Source organism: Pinus tabuliformis, chromosome 2_2, assembly GCF_031772625.1.
Source record: "Pinus tabuliformis cultivar Carrire ecotype Pingquan chromosome 2_2, CPIR1, whole genome shotgun sequence".
Taxonomy (NCBI): Eukaryota; Viridiplantae; Streptophyta; class Pinopsida; order Pinales; family Pinaceae; genus Pinus; species Pinus tabuliformis.
In genome coordinates this window covers 831333417-831355569 of record NC_142300.1, presented here as the reverse complement: position 1 = coordinate 831355569, position 22153 = coordinate 831333417, and the positions used below count along the sequence as shown (strand labels likewise).

The following is a 22153-nucleotide window of genomic DNA, read 5'->3' as shown; positions in this document are numbered from 1 at the left end:
ATTAAGCTCATTGGTGTGAAAGTGTTTTTTAATATCTTGGGTTGTTTTTCTCAAGTTGTTGGGGTTGAATTTTTTTATTCAAGATGAATAATCAATTAGCAGAAGCATACCTCAATGAGAATAACAAGCTGGATGGATCCAATTATTTTGGTTGGAAATTTAAGTTACAAACCTTGCTTGAGGGACACAATGCATGGAAACTTGTGAATAATGATGAGGTGAAGCTGAACATGCTTGCAGGAGGAACAAAGGCAACAATCGAAGACTGGGATAAGCGAGAGACTAAGGCGAGAGTGATCCTGAAATTTTTGGTCAAAGATTGCATTATTCCCCATATCCATGATTGCAAGGCTCCACCAGAAATCTGGAAGATGCTCAAGGACCTCTATGAGGTCAAGAACACCAATCGATTGTTGTTCTTGAAGAGAAATATTATCTCCATTAAGATGGAGGACAATGAGACAGTTGTAACATTTATTTCGCGAATCAAGGAGCTTAAGAACAATTTGGGTGACATCAATGAAGCTACGTCAGATACAAATTTGGTCACGATTACCATGAATGGTATGACTGATGAGTATCATATGTTCATCACCCACTTGAATGCAAGAGAAAAATCCCCCTTGTTTGAAGAATTGATAGGGATCCTCATGCAAGAGGAGAAAAGGAAGCTGACTCATAAACGTTACAGTTCAGATCTGGCCTTAATGGTGAAGAAGAAGCCCTTTAGAGGAAATCCAAATGCAACACAAAAGAACAGTGCAACCCCACAGAGAAAGATGCCCCCACCTCAAGGTATGTCTTTCAATAGAAATGAGTCTGTGACCAAATGTTTTTATTGTGGTAGAACCGGCCATATAGCCAGATATTGCATAAAGAATAAGTCTGATGAATGTCAGAAGAGACATAAAAAACATGCATGTCATTTTGTTGATGAGGAACAGAGTTAGAACCTCGGACTGTTCATATGTGACTCTACGTTTTTTACTAAGTATGATGCAACATATACTTGGTTTGTGGACCCAGGTGCATCCATCCACATGACAGGGAACAAATAGAGGTTTGAAGACTTCAAAGAGACCTGCAGTGGAGCACTCATCTATCTTATCGATGATAGAGGGTACCAAATCAAAGGTTATGGTAATATTTCTATCTTTTTTTCCTAATGGAAATATTAGACATATTCATCATGTAATGTATGTACCGAGGATAAAAACGAATCTGATCTTTGTCTCTACGATAAGTGATCAGAACCTCAAGGTAGAATTTTATAAATCATATTGTGTTATTAAAGACTTGTTGGGTCGTATGAAGCCTATTGCATCAGGTATTTGTATGGGAGGATTGTACAAGCTAAATGTCGAAAGCGCACCACATTGGGCATTAACATCATCTTCCATGACTACAATGGACTTATGGCATCTGAGGTTCAGTCATATTAACTTCAATGATTTGTTGTTATTATAGAAAATAGGTATGGTCGAAGGTCTTCCTGTTTTAAACCCTATCACTATCGATTGTGATGCATGTGCACTTGGAAAGATGCAAAGAGATGAATTTTTTGTGAATGCTAATAGAAGGAGGAGAGATATACTCGAGATGGTACAAATAGATTTATGCGGGAATAGGCAGACAAGGTCATTAGGTGGTGCATACTATTTTTTACTATTTATTGACGATTGTACTAGATTTACTTGGGTGTATTTCCTCAGGAAGAAGAGCCACACTTTTGAATACTTCAAGGAGTTCAGAGGTATGGTTGAAAAGAAGATATGTAAATGCATGAGGATTCTCCGCTCGGATCAAGGGGGAGAGTACAAGAAAGCTTGTGTCCTCAAATAATGCAATGATCATGGGATACAGTAACAATTTACAGTACTTGGCACTCTTCAACAAAACAGGGTTGCAAAGAGGAACAACAGAAACCTTATGGAGTGTTCTCGTAGTATGTTAAAAGGTAAGAGTCTTTCTAATGGGTTTTGGGCTGAAGCAATTAATACTGCAGTATATCTGAAGAATAGGAGTTCAACGAGAAGTTTATATTTCAAAACTCCTTTTGAAGTTTTATTTGGCTATAAGCCTACAATTAAGCATTTGTGAGTTTTTGCTTCTAAAGCCTTTTCCCATGTCCCAAAGGAATATAGAAAGAAACTAGATTCAAAGGCCATAAAATGTACTTTTGTTGGGCATTGTACAAAATTTAAGGCTTAAAAATTGTTTAATCCCTCTACTCATAATATTTTTGCAAGCAGAGATGTAGTGCTTCATGACTAGGATAATGATGGAAGCCATGAAAGTGATAATGAAGAATGGAATGTGGCGTCGTTGCTGGAAGAAGTGATGAATCAGGTAACATCAATGAGTAGCAACAACAACAACAGAAGCAGCAGGAAGGGAAACAAGGTGATGTAGTTGTCAAGCCAAGTACACAAAGGATGATAAGACAAGGTTTGAAGCTACCCCACCACTCAGGAGATCAAGTAGGAATACTCATTTATCAGTAAGATATAAGGAAAATGCTTTTATAACTAGTACGATGAATTTTTTTGAGCCCTCTAGTTATAAAGAAGCCAGTCAATATAGTGAATGGAGGGCTGCTATGGAAGAGGATTATTAGTCAATCCTCAAAAACAAAACTTGGGATTTAGTTAAGCTACTTGAAGGCAAACAACCCATAGGATGCAAATGGTTGTATAAGCCTAAATTTAAAGCAGATGGGAGCATAGATAAATATAAAGCTAGGTTGGTTGCAAAGCAGTACTCGCAGCAAAAAGGCATAGATCATGATGAAACATTTTCCCTTGTATCTAAACTGAACACAACCAGAATCATAATTTCTTTAGCTACCGAACACCTTTGGATGATTCACCAGCCAGATGTTAAATTTGGTTTTTTAAATGGGGACATAAGAGAAGAAGTTACTTAGTGCAACATGAGGGGTTTGTCAAATAGGGTAAAGAACATTTAGTCTGCAGGTTGAAGAAAGCGTTGTATGGACTAAAACAGGCACCCAGGTCATGGTATGACAAAATTGATTCATTTTTCCTGCAGCATGGTTATAAAAGAAGCAAAAATGACCCTAATCTTTATATTGTGTTTGATAAATAGGGAAGGATTGTTTTTATTTCTTTATATGTAGATGATATAATCATTACACGGAATGTTGATAATATCATTAAAGAAATCAAGGAGCAGATGCCACAAGTCTTTGAGATGAAAGATCTTGGAGAGCTACACTATCGTTTGGGTCTGGAAGTCCGGAGGGATTATGGAAAAACGTTTCTGTCATAGAGTAAGTATGTCAGGAGCTTACTGGGAAAGTTCAGAATGGATCAGTGCAAAGCTGCAGCAGTACCTTTACAGCAGAATATAAAACTTCAGAATGATGATGGATGTAAGGAGGCAGATGTGACTTTATATAGACATCTGGTTCGGAGTATAATCTACTTAACTACAACTAGGCTAGATTTGGCTTATGTAGTCAGTGCTTTGAGGAAATTTATGTCAAATCCCCTTGAGATGCATTGGGTTGCAGCAAAAGGTGTTTTAAGGTATCTCCACGAAACCTTAGATCTTGGTATTATTTATATTGATTCATGTGATGTCAAATTGATAGGTTTTCCAAACTTCGATTGGGCTGGAAATATAGATGACTGACGATCAATAACATGCTATGCATTTAGCATTGGATCCGGGGTCATTACATGGAGCAACAAAAAGCAGAACAAAGTGTCCTTGTCTTCTGTGAAAGCTGAATATCAAGCTATGTGTGCAGCAACATGTGAAGCAGTTTGGTTGAGGAGACTTCTCCTTTATGTTGGAGAAGAAGAAAAGGTTGCAACAGTGATCAAATGCGACAACTAGAGCTCCATCAAAATTGCAAATAATCCAGTATTTCATAAGAACACAAAGCATATTGATACACAGTTTCATTTTGTCAGGGAGAAAGTTCAGTCAAAAGAAATCCATATTGAGTATTGTAATAGTTGTGACAATGCTGCTAATATTTTTACGAAACCTCTTGGTAGAATCAAGTTTGAATTATTTAGGGAAGCGTTAGGCATATGTCAGAATCCATTTCTCCATTAAGGGGGAGTGTTGAGATTATTGATGAAATGTATTAATGGAGTGACGGTTCAACCGAACCTTAGATTAGGAGTTTGTTCATGATTTCTAGGGTGTTGTTTCAACTTCCCTAATTGTGTATGAATTATATATTTCTCATGTGATGATTGTAAGTGTGCTTTATAGAGGTAGTCTCCAGGTGGTGTTCCACACCTGTGAGTTTCGCAGGTTCAATTCAATAAATTTGATTCATCTATTTTTTATTCTTATCTGCTATACAATAGAAGATATCGGCTTTGATGGTTCTAGTTTAAGTGTTGGGGGTTAGATAAATTTTCTTTTTATATAAATTTAAGGCCTACACCACTCTTTATGTGGCCTCATGGTTCTTCTCTTCCTTGAAATTACTAACTACTCCAATATTGAAACCTCTCACCCCTCAGGATCGCCATCTACCCCCATTACCTTAGTCTTGCCTCTTCTCTCGTAGCCTCTCCTTAGTCCAGCTTCCCCCCTATGTTGACATCCATGACACGACAACTTGCTCGCTATCGCAGGGGCTACAATAACCATGATAGTTTGGGAAGTTATCAAGCCCATTTGTAGGCTCAGGCTTTGGACCGACATTATGATGCCAAGACTACATCATAAATTCAAGAACATTATGATTGATTCTGGATCTTAGTTTCATCTTGAATTTATCATAGTGGATCATGCTCAACGCATGAACAATGAAGTTCTAGCATCCTTGGCAAACTCGGTACCAGACAAAAGGCACACTAGAGGGTGCCAAAACAAGACTTACACACCATTAGCCTATCTTGGCACATGAAATCACTACTTGGTAAGGTTCTCCATGAGAGAACAAAAAAGCCCACCAAAATGTTTTATTATATTTAAACGGGATATAAATACAATACAGAGATATCAATGAATAGTTGGCCCACATAAAAGTAACTCTAGCTACTAACAAAGAACCTCCAAACAACCTACAAGCCCCTCCAATACATGCTTCTACTTTGTCTTGATATTGTTTTACTAGCTTATAGTCTTTGCTATGCATCCTAAGGATGCTCTCTATTCAAATAGCTATACATGGTTTGTTATTAGTTAGTTTGTTATCACGCCAATTAGAATAGTCTAATCAATACCATTAATAAAAAATACTACTGGTTAAAAAAAAAATAAACAAAATATACTACAATATATACCAAAGGAAAACCCACTATATTTTTCTTTCCTTTTTAAATAAATATAAATAAATATGATTATCCTTAAGATTCTTGTTACTCATTTTCTTTTTAAATAGAATTGCGAAAATAACCCACAATACTTATCATTCTTATTTATTGACTTTCCAAATCCGTAAAATATCCATTTTCGGAGATCTTCTTTCAGATTTGAAACGTGGACAGACATCAGTAGCAAACACTGTCGATTATCCTCGGAACTTTATCTCTGGATAATTATTCTATGATAATCTATTGCATGTAAGAAACAACACCCAAAAATGCCATACTAGCCTTGGTTCCATGCATAGCGATTGAAGTGAAGCGTTTTTCCATCTGGGTTTACGCGAAAGGGTCCTAGTTCCGACATTGCTCCTGCTCCAAATGACGAACATCCAGGCCCTACGTCGGGAATACCTGTTTGTGAGTCATGACGAAAAGTGGAGAACAGAAAACCAGAGAAAAGGTAAAAAAGAGAGCCAATATTAAAATGAATTCACCGCCATGAATGTTGAGATTTTCTGTTTTAGTCAAATAGGCAAAAATCTTTGAAGGATGACAACAATAGGGATTCAGTTCCTAGATTAGCTCCAGGTTGTTGGGAGGGAGTTAATGCCTCCTATATTTGATGTGAGGGAGTTATGAGGCTGTTAGATTCTCTATGCTATATAACAGGCAGTCATTCGGATGATTTGCTATGAGAGTGTGAGAATTTCATGATGTAATCTCCTAATTTGATTAATATATTCCTGATGCCTATGTTTGGTGGACGTAGCCCAGATTGGTTGGGTGAACCACGTTAAAAGATGTGTCTCATGTGCTTGTTGATTTATTTTGCTGTGTGTTTAATTAATTTTGTTGTGCACCTGATCCAACAATTGGTATCAGAGCATGTTGGAGGTGCTGGTGTGTCTGACTGCTGGAGGTGGAGCACTGGCTGTGCTGGAACGCTGAGGGAGTTTGATTGTTGTTCGAGTGGAGCAGAAGTTGCTGTGCAGTGCGAATTACTTTCTGTCCATGGCTGCTGCGTTCTCTTAGCTGTAGCTCATGCCAATTACAGTCCATTCAGAGCCTGATTGCTGCGTGGAAGCCTGAAAGAAGGTGCGGACTGTGCTGGTGCTGCGCTGATCAAAGTTCCTTGCTGTGCGTGGAGCAGCAAGACAGATACCTGGTATGTTTTTTAATTGCTGTGCGTGGAGCTGTGCGTGGAGCAGCAAGACAGATACCTGTTTTGTTTTTTGGTTTGCTGCGGGGACATATTTCTTTTTTAAAAACCGGCACAAATATATTTTTTTTTGATGGCGTGGATTTGCCTGGTGCGGTGGTGAAGATAAGCCATATGCTTATCTTCCAAAGCATTAATACATATTTAAACCAGCGTGGATTTTTTATAGTGGATATGTGTTAGATCTTTTTACAAACTGTGTGAATTTCTTTTTAAAAAGGCGTATACATGGACATATCTGACCTGCGTGATGGAGCAATGGTATATCGTGCATAGTGGAAGCATTTACATGGAGGGACGTTACTTAATTTAAATCATTTGGCTACAACATCAACGTTATACTTAATTTTATATTATTGTAGCCACATCATTGATATGTTATGTAAAAATTATTGCTGAGTTGATACCTTACAAAACGCAGTGCCAGCATTCACTTCTTTAAAAACGCAGTGACAGCATTCATAAATTCGAACTCTGAGTCCTTTAGTGGGCGGCCCTTGCAATTCTCTGCGAAATAGTAAATAACAAATCCGTAAATAAAAGATTGGTTTATTGGTGCAAATAAACAACAATTTTTTATAGGGTGGAATTTGCACAAGTACTAAGAAAGTTTTTTTTTTAAGTGCAAAGGGCAGTTTTTTTTTGTAAAGGCATAGGCAATTTTTTAAATTGCTGGTTGGATATTTGGAGATTACTGTGTTTTTTTTTTTTTTTGTTGATACAAATGGCGAAAACTCAAAGTGCCCGATTTGAAATTGAGAAATTTAATGGCAAGAATAATTTTGAGATCTGGAAGGTGAAGATGCACGATCTGCTGGTTCAACAAGGTGTGGCGAAAGCACTGTTGGGGAAAAACAAAAGGCCTCCTTCCATGACGGAGGATGAATGGGATGAGATGGACGATAGAGCTGTTAGCGCAATTCGGTTATGTCTGGCGGACGATGTTCTGTTTAACATTGTGTCAGAGAAAACCACCGCAGGCTTGTGGTCGAAGCTTGAGAAGCTCTATATGACGAAATCTTTAACAAACCGAATTCTCCTGAAACGGCAACTTTACAATTTGCGGATGAAAGAAGGTACCTCAATTGCTGATCACTTGAATGTTTTTAATACCTTGTTGGTGCAATTAAACAGTCTAGATGTGAAATTTGATTAAGAGGATAAGGCGATAACTTTATTATGTTCATTGCCCGAATCCTGGGATGACTTTGTTACTTCCATAAGTTTTAGTACATCAGAAATTCTTGAGTTTGACGATGTTGTTGGAGTCTTGTTGGCTGAGGAAACGAGGAAAAGGTCGAATGCAGACACCTCTACATCAGAGGTAATGATGGCCAGAGGTCGCTCACGAGAGAGACACTCCGGGGGAAAGCATAGCGACTCTCGTTCAAAATCCAGAGGAAAGAAGCCCAAGGTGAAGTGCTGGCATTGTGGCAAGGCTAGACATATGAAAAAGGATTGCTGGAAGCGAAAGCAGGCTGCTAAAGAAGGCTCTTCGACAGAAAAGAAGGAAGCCAACAACACAGATACAAGTTCAGTATCTGGTTCAGGTATGAGTGATGAAGTATTGTCAGTTAATGTTTCAAAACATGATCAACATTGGTTGTTAGATCCCGGGGCATCTAACCACATGTGTATACATAGAGATTGGTTTAAAACATATAGATCAATTGATGATGGTGTTGTGTACATGGGTAATGATGTAACATGTAATATTGTTGGGATTGGAAGCATACAACTACAAATGTTTGATGGCACAACCAAAATATTAACTGATGTGAGGCATGTACCAGATTTAAGGAAAAATTTGATTTCATTAGGAGCACTTGATTCAAATGGATATAAAACTGTAATTCAAGGTGGAGTTATGAAAATCTATAAAGGCATTTTACTAGTGATGAAGGCTAAGAAAGTAGGAAATCTATTTCAGTTAGAAGGTAGAACTGGGTCAGATCATGTGTCTGTGTCTGAACATGACAGTAGTTCCATTCACTTATGGCATCAAAGATTGGGGCATATGAGTGAAAGAGGATTGAAAATTTTGGCTGACCGAAAGTTACTTCCTAATCTAAGATCTGGAAAATTGGATTTCTGTAAACATTGTTTCTTTGGTAAACAAAGTAAACAAAAGTTTAAAACAAGCAAACATACTAGTAAAGGCATACTTGATTATATCCATTCAGATGTTTGGGGTCCAGCCCCTGCAGCGTCATATGGTGGTTCGTCTTATTTTGTATCATTCATTGATGACTTTTCTCGGAAAGTTTGGGTCTTCATGTTGAAAAAGAAGTCTGATGTTTTTACAGTTTTCAAGCAGTTTAGAGCATTGGTAGAAAATAGCACTGGTAGAACTATAAAATGTTTAAGAACTGACAATGGTGGTGAGTTTTCCTCCAAGGAGTTTGACAGCTATTGCAAGGATGCAGGGATCGAGAGACATAAGACCACGGTTTATACTCCTCAACAGAATGGAGTTGTTGAACGCATGAACAGGACTCTTCTAGAGAGAGCAAGGTGTATGCTGAGTAACGCCGGGTTGCCAAAGGAGTTGTGGACGGAAGCAGTGGAAACTGCTTGTTATGTGATAAACCAATCTCCATCAACGGCAATAGACTGCAAGGTTCCGCAAGAGGTATGGACAGGACACCCTTGTGACTATTCTAAACTCAGAGTGTTTGGTTGTGATGCACATGCTCTAGTGCCTAAACATCAACGAACTAAATTAGATCCAAAGTCTAAAAGGTATATCTTTGTTGGGTATGGTGATGGAACAAAGGGATTTAGATTGTGGGATCCTACTACCCGCAAAATCATCATCAACAGAGATGTAAGGTTTGATGAATCCTCTCTTGTAGAGTTAGATGTAGATAGAAGATTGAAACAGGATGATGTATCTGATTTCCAACATATTCAGTTTGACAACATTTCTAATGATAGTCATAACGACCATTGTTCAGATTCTAGTCATGAACAGGTTTCAGAATCAGATTATGAACAGGGTTCAGATGAAGGACATGAACAGGTCTCAGATGGTGATCATGAAGAAGTTCCTTCAGTTGATCGACAGCCAGTTGTGGAAGCACCAGAAACATTCTTAAGGAGATCTACAAGGATCAAACGTTGTCCGAGAAGGTATGATGATTCAGTTGCTTTGATCGCTAATGATGATGAACCTTTGTGTTATCAGGAAGATGTAGAAGGTTCAGATAGTGACAAATGGAAAGCAGCCATGAAGGAAGAAATGATGGCCTTAGGTAAGAATGGTACGTGGGATCTGGTTGAACTTCCCAAAGGCAGGAAAACTGTGGGATGCAAGTGGGTGTACAAGCTGAAACGGGGTGTGAATGATACGGAAGGCAGGTACAAAGCTCGGCTGGTTGCAAAAGGGTTTTCTCAGAAAGTTGGCATAGACTTTCATGAGATATTTTCACCAGTGGTTAAAATTGTTTCAATTAGAATTGTGTTAGCATTAGTGGCTTTGTTTGATTTGGAGTTGCAGCAGTTAGATGTTAAGACTGCATTTCTACATGGTGATATAGATGAGGAAATATATATGGAACAACCGGAAGGGTTTGTTCAGCATCGCAATGCGAAATCTGTTTGCAGGCTCAAGAAGTCATTATATGGCCTGAAGCAGTCGCCTCGGCAGTGGTATAAGAAGTTTGATTCTTTCATGTTGAGTCAGAAATATGTAAGAAGTGAATATGATCATTGTGTTTATTTTAAGCAGTTAAATAATGGCATGTTCATTATCTTAGTGTTGTATGTTGATGATGTGCTTTTAGCAAGCAAAAGCATTGAAGAAATCAACAGGTTGAAGATTCAGATGGCAAGGACGTTTGATATGAAAGATCTAGGAGCCGCAAGACAGATTTTGGGCATGGAGATTTTCAGAGACAGGAGTAATGGTAAGCTGTGGCTATCACAACAAAAGTATGTTGAGAAAATACTTTTGAGGTTTGGTATGAATAATGTGAAGCCTGTGTCAGTCCCTTTAGATTCCCATTTTAAGCTTTCTTCGAGTTTATGTCCTAATACAGATGAAGAAAAGGACTATATGTCTCGAATTCCTTATGCCAATGTAGTAGGATGTTTGATGTATGCGATGGTGTGTACGCGACTAGATATTTCTCATGCAGTTGGGGTTGTTAGCAGGTACATGGAAAATACGGGTAAAGAACACTGGTCAGCAGTGAAATGGGTGCTTCGGTACTTGAGAGGCACAAGTAGTTATTGTATTTCTTACAATAAGAGTAGTGAATATGTTTGCTGATATGTTGATTCCGATTTTGCAGGTGACTTGGATAAGAGAAGGTCAACTTCAGGGTACGTCTTTACTCTTGCAGGTGGAGCTATAAGCTGGATGTCAAAACTATAGAACATTGTTGCTTTGTCTACTACTGAAGCAGAATATATTGCTGCTTCTCATGCTTGCAAAGAGGCGGTTTGGTTGAAAGGTTTGCTTGGTGAGTTTGGTAGGTTACAGGACAACATCAGGTTACTTTGTGACAGTCAAAGTGAAATACATTTGGCTAAGAATCCGGCCTATCATAGTAAGTCAAAGCATATTCCAATCAAATATCATTTTGTAAGACATGTTATCACTGAAAGGGGAGTTTCTCTTGAAAAGGTGCCTACAAAAGAGAACTGTGCAGACATGTTCACGAAACTAGTTTTGTTGGAGAAGCTACGCTGGTGTTTGGCTTCTCTTGGCTTGCAGAAAAGATAAAATGATAATAACAGGTCATCAGGCGAATTGTTGTCAAGGTGGAGATTGTTGAGATTTTCTGTTTTAGTCAAATAGGCAAAAATCTCTGAAGGATGACAACAATAGGGATTCAGTTCCTAGATTAGCTCCAGGTTGTTGGGAGGGAGTTAATGCCTCCTATATTTGATGTGAGGGAGTTATGAGGCTGTTAGATTCTCTATGCTATATGACAGGCAGTCATTCGGATGATTTTCTATGAGAGTGTGAGGATTTCATGATGTAATATCCTAATTTGATTAATATATTCCTGATGCCTATGTTTGGTGGACGTAGCCCAGATTGGTTGGGTGAACCACGTTAAAAGCTATGTCTCATGTGCTTGTTGATTTATTCTGCTGTGTGTTTAATTAATTTTGTTGTGCACCTGATCCAACAATGAAGCCAGAGAACAAGGGGCTGCTTGCAGGCATCGTGTAAGGCCTCCGTGAAAGAATAGAAAAGCGCTCTACCCGCATTGGCGTCAACTGTTACATATCCTGAGTATTGACTAAATTTGATGCCTTCGGGCTGTCCGGGGAGGCCATGGGGGAGATAATGGGCTTCTTGCAGGTGACCCTCTTCTGTATCTGTCAAATATTCGGAATCATTTTTAAAACTAATGAGGGCGTCATCGAAATCCCATTCTGTAGTCTGTACGCTATGGCTCCTATATCTTCGATCATTGATCCACGAACGCAGTGCGTCTCCTCGAGTAAAGCTCTGATGAGAGGAAGCAATTTCCGTGTGAAAAATGACGAAGAAGATTAAGATGTCAACTACCAATACTATGTCAACTGCCAATGACGAAGAAGAATAAGATGTCAACTGCCAATACTAATTGTTTTTGTTGTGCTGCAACTATTTGTTAGACAACTAATTCTTGGGATTGGGTTAGTTTGTGTTATGGTGAGTGGTTATCAAAGCCCAAGAAGGCCGGGAAGTCGTTTCACTATATATTTATATTTACATTATGTACATCATTCTTTTGAGATCAATTAATATACGTTTGTATTTGCTTTCGAGTTTACGTATCTTATAGTGGTATGAGAGGGGTAGCGGGTTGTTCATCCACCCTGTTAATTGAATTGTGCCACTAGTTTTGTGGTCATCCAAAGCATTCGGCAAGAGATCTTGGAGGAGATTCTCAACTGGCATATTGTGCCACAACGGATCTATCTTTGACTCTTCAATGTGCATGTTGGTTACTGAATTATTCAAACAAAAGGTGAAGGAGACCACTGAGCGTGAAGTGGAGTGATTAATGTGAATTGTGGTGATTAATGTTGTCGAAGCAAGACAAAGAATTCCGAGCAGGGGTTATATTTGACGGGTGACTCTACCCGTCTAGGAATTTTTTTATGATGTTTTTATTTTTAAATTTCCCATCATATGACTTTTAATATTTATTTGTAGAAGTTTCATCTAATTTCAAATTGTAATCATAATTGTTGCAAATTTTCCATTCTTTGTTGTACCATTCAACTCAAGTATCATTGCTACACTTTGTTTTGAGCTCTCTTGATCAAACTTTTCTGCAAATTTTCTACATTGTTGAAATATTCTGAGTTTTTTTTTTAAACATGGAAATAGTGATAAAATAGATGGGAAATATGTATAGAAACAATAAAAAATAATATTATAAAGTGAAAAGATATATATTCATAATTACTTTCACATGAAAATAATGAATGTTAATATTGTTGCAACAAATTGACAAAAATAATTCGCTCACACATACCATGTTTTCCATTTAAGTCACTGCCATGTTAATCCCATTAAAAGAACAATAGTTGTGAAATAATTTTCAAACCAAAAACATAATGTGCATAAACTATGTAAATGTTCAAAAAGTAGGTTTAATATCATCATGTACACAAACTAACTTTGGATAGTTTCACCAAAAGAGGTAATTGTCAAAACACCACCATTATAAACATAAAAATAAAAGCAAAAACTTTAAATATTTAAGATTCTTCTTTCTTTAGCATCTTTCCAGATGTCATATACCCTATCCCATTCCATCATCGATGAATGAAGCCCTGTTAGAGACACCCACATCAAGGCATTCAATGCAACTAATGATAGCTTTGTTCTTCAGACATCCTTTATTATGTTTTGTCTTGAGAATCCTCTCTCACAAGCAACTGTACTTACAGGAATAGTAAGTATTACCTGCCCTAATTTTGACATGTTAGAAAAATTTGTATGAAACCCTGTAACAAAAAAAATCCTCCATGCATCTTTCATGGATGATCCCTCACAATTAACACGAAGAGTGTCAACAAATGGATGCAACTCTTTCAAACAAGCCTCAAAATCAAATGTAGTTTTGTTTTCTTCACTTTGATAATAACGATGTTGTAAGTGTCGAAAAATCTTTTTGAGCCAACGCTTTGAATTTCGTTCTCTCCCGTGAACATCCTCTAAATAATGGCAATGGCTAAACAACCTTGCTGAGTTGAAAAATGCAAGATCACAGAATCTTCCGTTCAAATTCTCTATGAGAGCTTGAACATAATCTTTCGCAAGTTTTTTGCAACTTTCTTTTGAACCTTCAATACATAGTTTCCATGATTGTTTTTGTATATCAACACAATCAACATATGCATGTGGAATTGCTACAAATCATAATTCATTCTTGTGAGCAAGCTCCTCCTTATCACAAATTTCTAGAAACCCAAATTTAGAGGCATCTATAAATTTAGATAAATAACATGTGCCATCTGCAAATGTGTCGCTTCTTAAAAACCACCTTTTCAAAGTGTTTATCATGACATCTATGGCTGCCCCTAAAGAGCTAACATTAATGTACTATTCTTGGAATTGCTTGTTCAACTTATTTTGTTCACACATTATATCTGCAAGCATATGTAAACAAAATTGTACTGAAAATATTCTTGCCTTATCATACCATGAGTCTTTTCTTTCACTTTTCCACAATGTTAATATGGGAGGCATAAGTACAACAAGTCTTTCAATGACTTGTCCCCTTGAAAGCCATCTAACTCCATGGATTTGAAGATCTTGAAGAGTTTCAAGTTGCATAAGTTCCTATAGAGCAATAAGTTGACTATTTCTTTTCATAGAATTTTGAACCCAAGAATATACCTTATTTGCTAATTTCTAAACAAATAATAATTCAGGTATTTTCTTTGAAGCATCTGATGTGGCTAAGGCTTCATTATGAGCAATGCAATCAACACCTACAAGATTAGGTACATCTTTCTTCAAGAAAGTAATAAAACCATTTTCATTACCAACCATTGAAGAAGCGCCATCTGTGGAAACTGCTATCAATCTTTCTGTTGAAAGACCCCTTGATTCCATTAAATGTTTGACTACATCATAAGTTGTTTTCCTTCTTCCATCGCAAACATTTATGAGCTTTAAAAACTGTGAAATTGGAGGACCCAATCCTTTTGAGTTTAAAAACGTGGCATAAACCACATGATGCTTTTCTAAGCTAGGGTCTGTACTTTCATCTAGCATCAATGAAAAAAAAATGGCTATCTAGCATTTTGGAAATTTGTAGCTCTTCAAGATACTGAGAAATAGCAAAAAGGAATTCTTTTACAGCCATGTGATTTATATATGATGTATAATCTTTGTTCTTTGGCATATTTGGCGTGTGCAAAGACATTGTAAACAAACAAAGAGATTCATATTTTGAGAGTGGTAGATCCTCTTGCACCATCCAATATACTAATTTCATAGTAGTGATCACTCTTTCTTTGTTCATATCATCAATGCATGCAATGTGTTCTGTAATAGACTTCGCCTTCTTCTCATTTCCACATATCCACTTTTCCTGTGAGAGTTTATGAATGCTTGAACTAGCACGAACAACTATAGAATCATGTTGCAATGTAGAGCAACCAGTTCCAATTCCCCATGACCCCATTTCCTTATGCATTTCACAATATATGCATTTCATAATTGTTTTTCCTTCATGCTTCGCCTCTCTCAACCACTTATACTTAGTTTTCCACTGGTCATGAAACTCTCTTTTTACTTTCATTTTTCTTTTCTTTTGGGTGTTAGGTTCTCCGTGGTGAAATTCTTCATCACTTTCTTCATTATGCTCCAAGATATCATATTCTTCATTATGCCCCAAGACATCTAAATCTTCATTTAGATCAAAATCATGATCTTCTTTATCGGGCAATGAAGCTTGAGATGTAGTAGACCATAACCAAAATTTGTTTTGATAGAAAGTTGATTCCCTTTTTCTGAAGACATTTTTGATATATAATACCTATATAATAAAAATAAAGTATTTAGTATATATGAATTTCATTTCATCAACTAAAACCATATTAAAAAAATAATCTTGCAGTGATTCAAGAAATGATATTAACCAGGGAATATACCTATTTATTCTTTATAATATTTAAAAATATACATGTTAATGCTTTATAATATTTAATAATTTCTCAAGTCAAGGTAAACTTTTTTTCAATATTTACAATAAATTGTCTATTTTTTCTATCTATTTCAGTCATTTGTGAAGGCAGAAAAGTTGAATATTTTAGCATAAATAATTACAACTTCTGTTTGCTTTTAAATATGGTTATTTCAACAACACTCTTTCTTGGAGTTCAAAGTGGACACATTCAAATTTGTTTTTGAGTTATTATTTCTCTATTCACTTTTTGAAAAAAAAACACTAATTTTTTATTTGGTTTAAATTGTATTAAATCCATATATAAATACAATTTTTTTCACATAAAAATAAATAAATTTATATATGAGTTGAATTACTCCTTTTTAAAAACTTGTTGAAATTTTCCCTCAAAGTAGGTTTCTCTCACTACTTGGACTAAAAAATTTGTAGAATAGTGGTTGTTGTCCTGTTGTGGCCAAAATCAAAACAACAAATTTAACTATTTTTGAAATTCCAACAAAACGTATGAGGACAACCTGTAAATCTTCATTGTAAATTTTTATTAAATATTGAAGATAAATAAACGTGGAACATTTCTTTTAAGATAATCAATTTATATCTTCAAAAATATAAGTTTTTAAAATAATTAATTTATATATTTAAAAATACACTTTAAATAATGAAAACTTTTATTTCTGTTTAAAATAACTATAACAAAAAAATAGTAAAACTAACACGTGAATAAAAAAATTCAAATAACTAAGGAGTAGCATACTATATAAACATAAAATAGTAACAATTCTAAACATAACTTCTAGTTATGTATTCTATTATGAACAATATATCCAATATACCAAAAAATCTATGAAAATAGAAAAAAAAAATGGAGTCGTCTAACTAGGTGGAGGAATTACCTGGACGGACAAAAGTGGTTGGAATACGGGCAAAAAAATTTCAAAAAATCTTGTAGAAGTAGTGTTTAATTCGTGCTTTTAATGGTGGAAATGGATTCAGCACCATCAAAAACGACTAGGACACCTAAAATTTTGAAGTTTAAAAACTATAACTTGGATTTAAAAAAATCCTTGCCAGTTTTTCTCTAAATATGACCGGAATTTCCATAACTTTCCGGGCAACTCCTCTGCCTCGTTAGACTACGCGAAAACCAATTTCTTCTTCTAATTATTTATTTTCATTTAATTCCTTTTTTTGTAATATATTATGAACCATATACCCAACCCTACTAAAAATCTCTAAAATTTGAAAAGATACCAAAAAGATCTAGAAAAATTCCCTGACATGCTCATATTTATTTTCATTTAACATTTAGAAAATTACCCGACATACTCATATTTATTTTCATTTAACTTCAGGTTATGTTTTCCATTATGAACAATATATACCAAAATGCTCCAATGGTTGGCTAAAAATATTTTGAAAAGTGAGCAGAGATGCATTGTGAATATATCCAATCCCTACAAAAAGAAAGTATGGGAGGACTGAAAAGAAGTAAAACAGGGGCTTCGAAAAGTGATAGCCAAATATTTGGCGATGATTGATGGAACAATCAAATATGTGAGAAATCAATCATGCTCCAACTAAATAGCAAAGTTGTTTAGAAATTAGGGGATCCCAAATCAGAGCCAACATCATCGCATCACCCAAATAGTAATCTAGAAAAGCTCTTCCCCATCACTGAAAAGAAACTGCAACACCGGTTCAGAGAAAACCCCCAACTCAATCTCTTGCACAATGCTATGGAATTAGTTTTGAATATGATTATATAGAGGGAAAAGCCACAGTATCCATCACATTTTCAATGAAGCATGTCCATTATCAATTGACCGAAGTATGGTCAATTGGGCGAAGCAGAAAATAATTGTATTTCTTGTGTTGTTGGGTCAATAGTGCAGATCAATTTGCATGAGAATCTATGTGGTGTTAAACACTAGCCTACCAAGTTTGAAATATACCCCCTCCTGTCACACCTTGCTCTACACATTATAATATTATAATTATTTCACAAACTTATTTCTACGCTTTTGGACGAGATGCTCGGCAACACAATCTCTGAAATGCCCTCATGCTTTGAATCTTCGGTTATGGGATCCTAAAAGCAGGGTATATGCCATCAACTTTTTAGAAAAGTCATTCTGACTATGAAACTATCACAGATATTTGAATACGAGTGTGTACACAAGTGTTAAAACCGAGACATACAAATTTGGAAATAAGCTAACCCCTATCACTTGAAATATAGAATTATAGTATACAATTCATAAACTTATTCCTACTCTTCCGGCTTTGTTACGAGATTTTCACATGTTAGGTTTAGTTCGGGCCACTCAGAAGTGTTGATAGTCACATGATGGCGTACAACGGCATTGTTTGGAAACAAAGATTCTTTCCAAGTACGCCAGTGAGGGAAATTAGAATAAGTCTTGGTTAGGTCATGGAAACAAATCACAGTGAATTGATGGCAAAGGAAAACAAAATTGTTAGCTCTGCTACATGTCTTGACATTTGGAGGACCAAATACCATCTTGGCTATGTGTTTATGCTAAAAGGGAGCTCACAGCAGTCTGTTTCATTCTTCCCCTTCATCTTCCTTACACTCTCATAACTCCTGCTATCTCTGGTTTCCTCCCAAATCCTCTATAAACCCATATTCCCTCAGGTCCCCAGGCGTGAAGTTCAATCCCATATGACTATATTCACATGGTTGCCCGTTTTCACTAGCTTTTCCCCATCAAATCCATATAAACCTATGCAATCACATCTGTACTGTCTGATCACCTACCGTGCGATCCAACGACATCCACTCCTCCCGTGCCTGCAACTAACCACATGATAACCCGCGATCAAAAGCAGTTTTTGTCACGTCCCATCCGCCATGCATTGCGCGATGATAGGGATCGCACCCTGTTGTATGATTACCACTTTATTCCACAAGGCAGTGCGATAAATACCACCCACTACCAAAACCATCCTCCTCGCCCGTTAACATCCTTGTCAGACGGAAAGAGTCGATAGTGTGGACACAACCAACCTCCCTAGGAGCCTAAGACTCTCTAGTGACAAACAAGACAAACAAGAGCAATCCTTCTCTAAACATGCATTTACTATACGAGAAATCAAGTGTTTAGATCCTACATGTAGTCCAACGCCGTTGTAGCAGTCCAGCCTCACTGATCCGGATGAGCTCCTCCTTCACTTCGAAACCTGCATTTACTAACAATCAAACGATTAAATAGAACTTGATAATCTCATAAAATAAAACATATTTAACACATAGACCAAGGAGTACATGAAACAACTCATAAATAACAAGTTATTGAGAAGAATGGACTCATTTGCATTAATAGGAAACAAAAGGAACAATTACAACCTGAGCCTTGGTGTTGTCCAAGTCCCTCCCAGGGTCCATCAAGAGTTCTCCTTTACTTTGACAAAGCTCACCCACTTCAAAATAGAACAAGCAAAGATGGTAATCTCTCCTCACAAGCTTCTAAATGGGAGTCCTAATTCCAGCAGCATTTACCCTTAGAAATGTTTAGCTTTCAACCTCTCCTCCTTCTGACCCAATGCCTGTATTTATAGTGCTCTAGAGGAAGTTATTTAGGTCCACCATCAATGGGATAATTCCCTCTTTGGATGGGATAGCTCCCTTATTGATGGGATAAGTTCCTCTTTGGTAGGGATACATGAACCATCTGGAGGCGCTTCATACACGTCAAACATACTTCTAGAAGCCTCTAGAAATGACCACAAGTAACTTTTTTGGAGTGAAACTTGCGCCTTTTGACCTTTACATGGGTACGCACCTGCCCCTTTACATATAGAGCGTACCAGTATGCAGTTTTTGTGAACATTAGGTGCGTATACGCAGGTAAGGCCGAGAGAATCTGCGTACCCAGAGATAAACACATTTACAAAGACTTTCTCTCTTTTTGGAGTTTGACATGGAGAGAAAAGGCATAAGACTTGCCCAAGAGGATAGCATGACTGTTGATAGAGTCATACTAACTTTAAATAGCCATGGTGACATTTTTTAGTGTAACAGATTGCCCCCTAAAGTGCGAAGCCTATAGTAGATTAGGGTTTTGTATTATCTAGGAAGGGTGAAGCGCTTTATCATTTCAAGGATTATCTTGTGGAGAGCCTGGTCAGAACCTGCAATTTTCAACACAAAATACATGTATAAGATTATATCATCGCTGAGGTAGGCATTCCCATACTCAGATCAAAACTTTAACTAACAGACTAACTACTCTGATACAGGAATGATCTTGCAGTACATCATAATCATAGACTGGCGTAGACACAGTATGGGCGCAACCATCTGTTTATAATTGGTCTACTATATAATGAATACAAAACTCCTCGCAGCTTGGATGGTGGGAAATAGATCCAGGGTCTTCACTTCTACTTCCTGAATTGGTACGATTCTAGCCATGCGAATAAATGAGTTGATGTCGAGCATGGTAGAAACCACTTGATTACCAGTCAATGATGTAAACCGTTAACAAGTGTGAGAGAGACCACCAGTGATCTCAATGGTTCTCAAAGTACCCAGTACAATCCATGAAATGTGAATGAATGAATTGATGTCGAACACGTCACGGAGTCCTCTGATCGAAATTCAATGATGTAAACTATCGTCAAAGGCGAGAAACCTGCCATTGACGCATGCAGACTTCAAGGTATTGACGATTTCTAAGTCATTTCTCTAGATAATGTGTTGATGTCGATAGAAAGCGACCCGTTGTAGGCAAGCCCACAACACGAAATCATTGTTCAAGTTGAAGAAATGTTGCTGTAAGGACTGACTCAGGGATGGTCAAATGGATGACAAGTATTTTGCATATGAATGGTTTATTTGCAGAGACTTCTTGAACACATAACGACACAACAGATGGTTTGGTGACGATTGACCCAAAGTTAATACCCGGAAACGGTTGAAGACTTTCAAAGTGGTTTGATCAACTTTTAAAGCAAAGGATTTCCCAACCCAAGTGAACGGAAAGTGTCGTGTTCAAGAGCGATGATAAGGTTCTTCTGTAACAAAGGATGAAAAATTGGTTCATTCTTCTCTCTTTTCCCCCACCATTTTTGGCAAGTACCTCTTTATTTTTAACAAGCTTGAGGAGGATAACATATGCTTGATTATAACCTCATCCTTCGGATGAGTCCAACCTAGTTTTGATTCGAACCCTAGGAAGGAGTGGTTCGTTCCTGTTTGTAATTGAACAGGTCCTTTACTGTGAAATTTTAACGAGCCCAGTATAGGAGAAACTCGGCGTTTTTCAATTTTAGAGAGTCTGAGAAACTTAAGAAGACTCCAGGTTGAACTTTTTCGTAAATTTGTGTCCCCCAAGCCCGAAAAAGTATAAAATAATACCTGGGAGAACCACTTGATCTTGCGACCAAGGAGTACTTTCATGATTAGTGTCACTGACCTGAAAAGTAAAAAGCGATTAAGGACACGTCGTTTTATTTCCATATCGAGTTTGAAACGACAAAAACCCGGCAATCTTTTCCTGTTTTTACGGTCAGAAAAGAGCTATAACGGGATTGTCTTTTAATTCGATTTTAAAGAGTGTAAAAGAAGCGCTCGGCAATATTTTCATGTTTTAGGAGTCAGAAAAGAGCTTAAAAGATGACTCTGATGTTTTGGTTCGTGAAAAATGATGATTTTACTCTAAAGTCCTTTTTTCCTGCACAAAAACGACACATTACTCATACCTGTTTAAGATGGGTAAAAATACATTGAAAAATGTCCTTTCATGGTGAAAGATAAACAAACTTAGCATTCATTCATCCAAAAAACCTATAAAAAGTCTTTTTACCATGTCATTTTTACCATTTTACTGTTGAGGTTGAGAAAAGGGCTTTTGACAAGAAAACTTCCTGTGGACATTGCAGAGAATCTGACTGTCAGAATCGAGCGCCATCTCTTTCAGGTATTCCACAACATCCTCCTCTTCAATTTCATCCGTTTGAAATTCATTTTTAGGTTTTAGTTTGATTTTTTAAGGGGATTAGGGTTTTAGGATATGTTTCTTGGGGTACGCAGGTGCCCCATGGGCGACCTGCGTACCCCGACCTTTTTTGTATATAGGAAAAACGTCGGGGTACGCAGCCCGCCTTCAGACCAGCTGCGTACCGCCGCTCTGTGTTCTGAACACAGGGTGCGTACCCTGTGAAACACGCATTTTGAAACCCCAAACTCCAAATTCAACCAACCAAATTTTTTCAAATGAATTCTAACTAATGTTTTTTGGTGTTTAGGGCATTCACCATGCTAGATTGGAGAGAAAGAGAACACGAGGATGTTGATTTGGCCGAAATTGGTCATCAACCTTCTATTGATGCGTTAAAAGCATGCGGTTTGTACAAATACTGGGCCATACCTGGCATGAGGGGCCAGGTGCCATTCCTTGAGTGGCTGGTTGAAAGGTGGAACATTCAGGATCAATGCTTCTACATCGGAGAGAACCAGC

At 37.1% G+C, this 22153-nt stretch overlaps 1 protein-coding gene across 1 annotated transcript in view; it reads right to left on the bottom strand.

Moving 5' to 3' along the window:
- LOC149195551 (serine carboxypeptidase 1-like) overlaps nucleotides 1–15167 on the bottom strand; it is a 42740-nt gene extending 27573 nt beyond the window's left edge. Inside the window, exons 1-3 of the mRNA XM_089407952.1 lie at nucleotides 14918–15167; nucleotides 11662–11853; nucleotides 5589–5711 (exon numbers count right to left, since the gene is read on the bottom strand). Of these exons, the coding sequence (XP_089264078.1) occupies nucleotides 5589–5711; nucleotides 11662–11853; nucleotides 14918–15167 (565 nt within the window). The remainder of the gene's footprint in view (nucleotides 1–5588; nucleotides 5712–11661; nucleotides 11854–14917) is intronic.
- Nucleotides 15168–22153: the final 6986 nt, after the last annotated feature.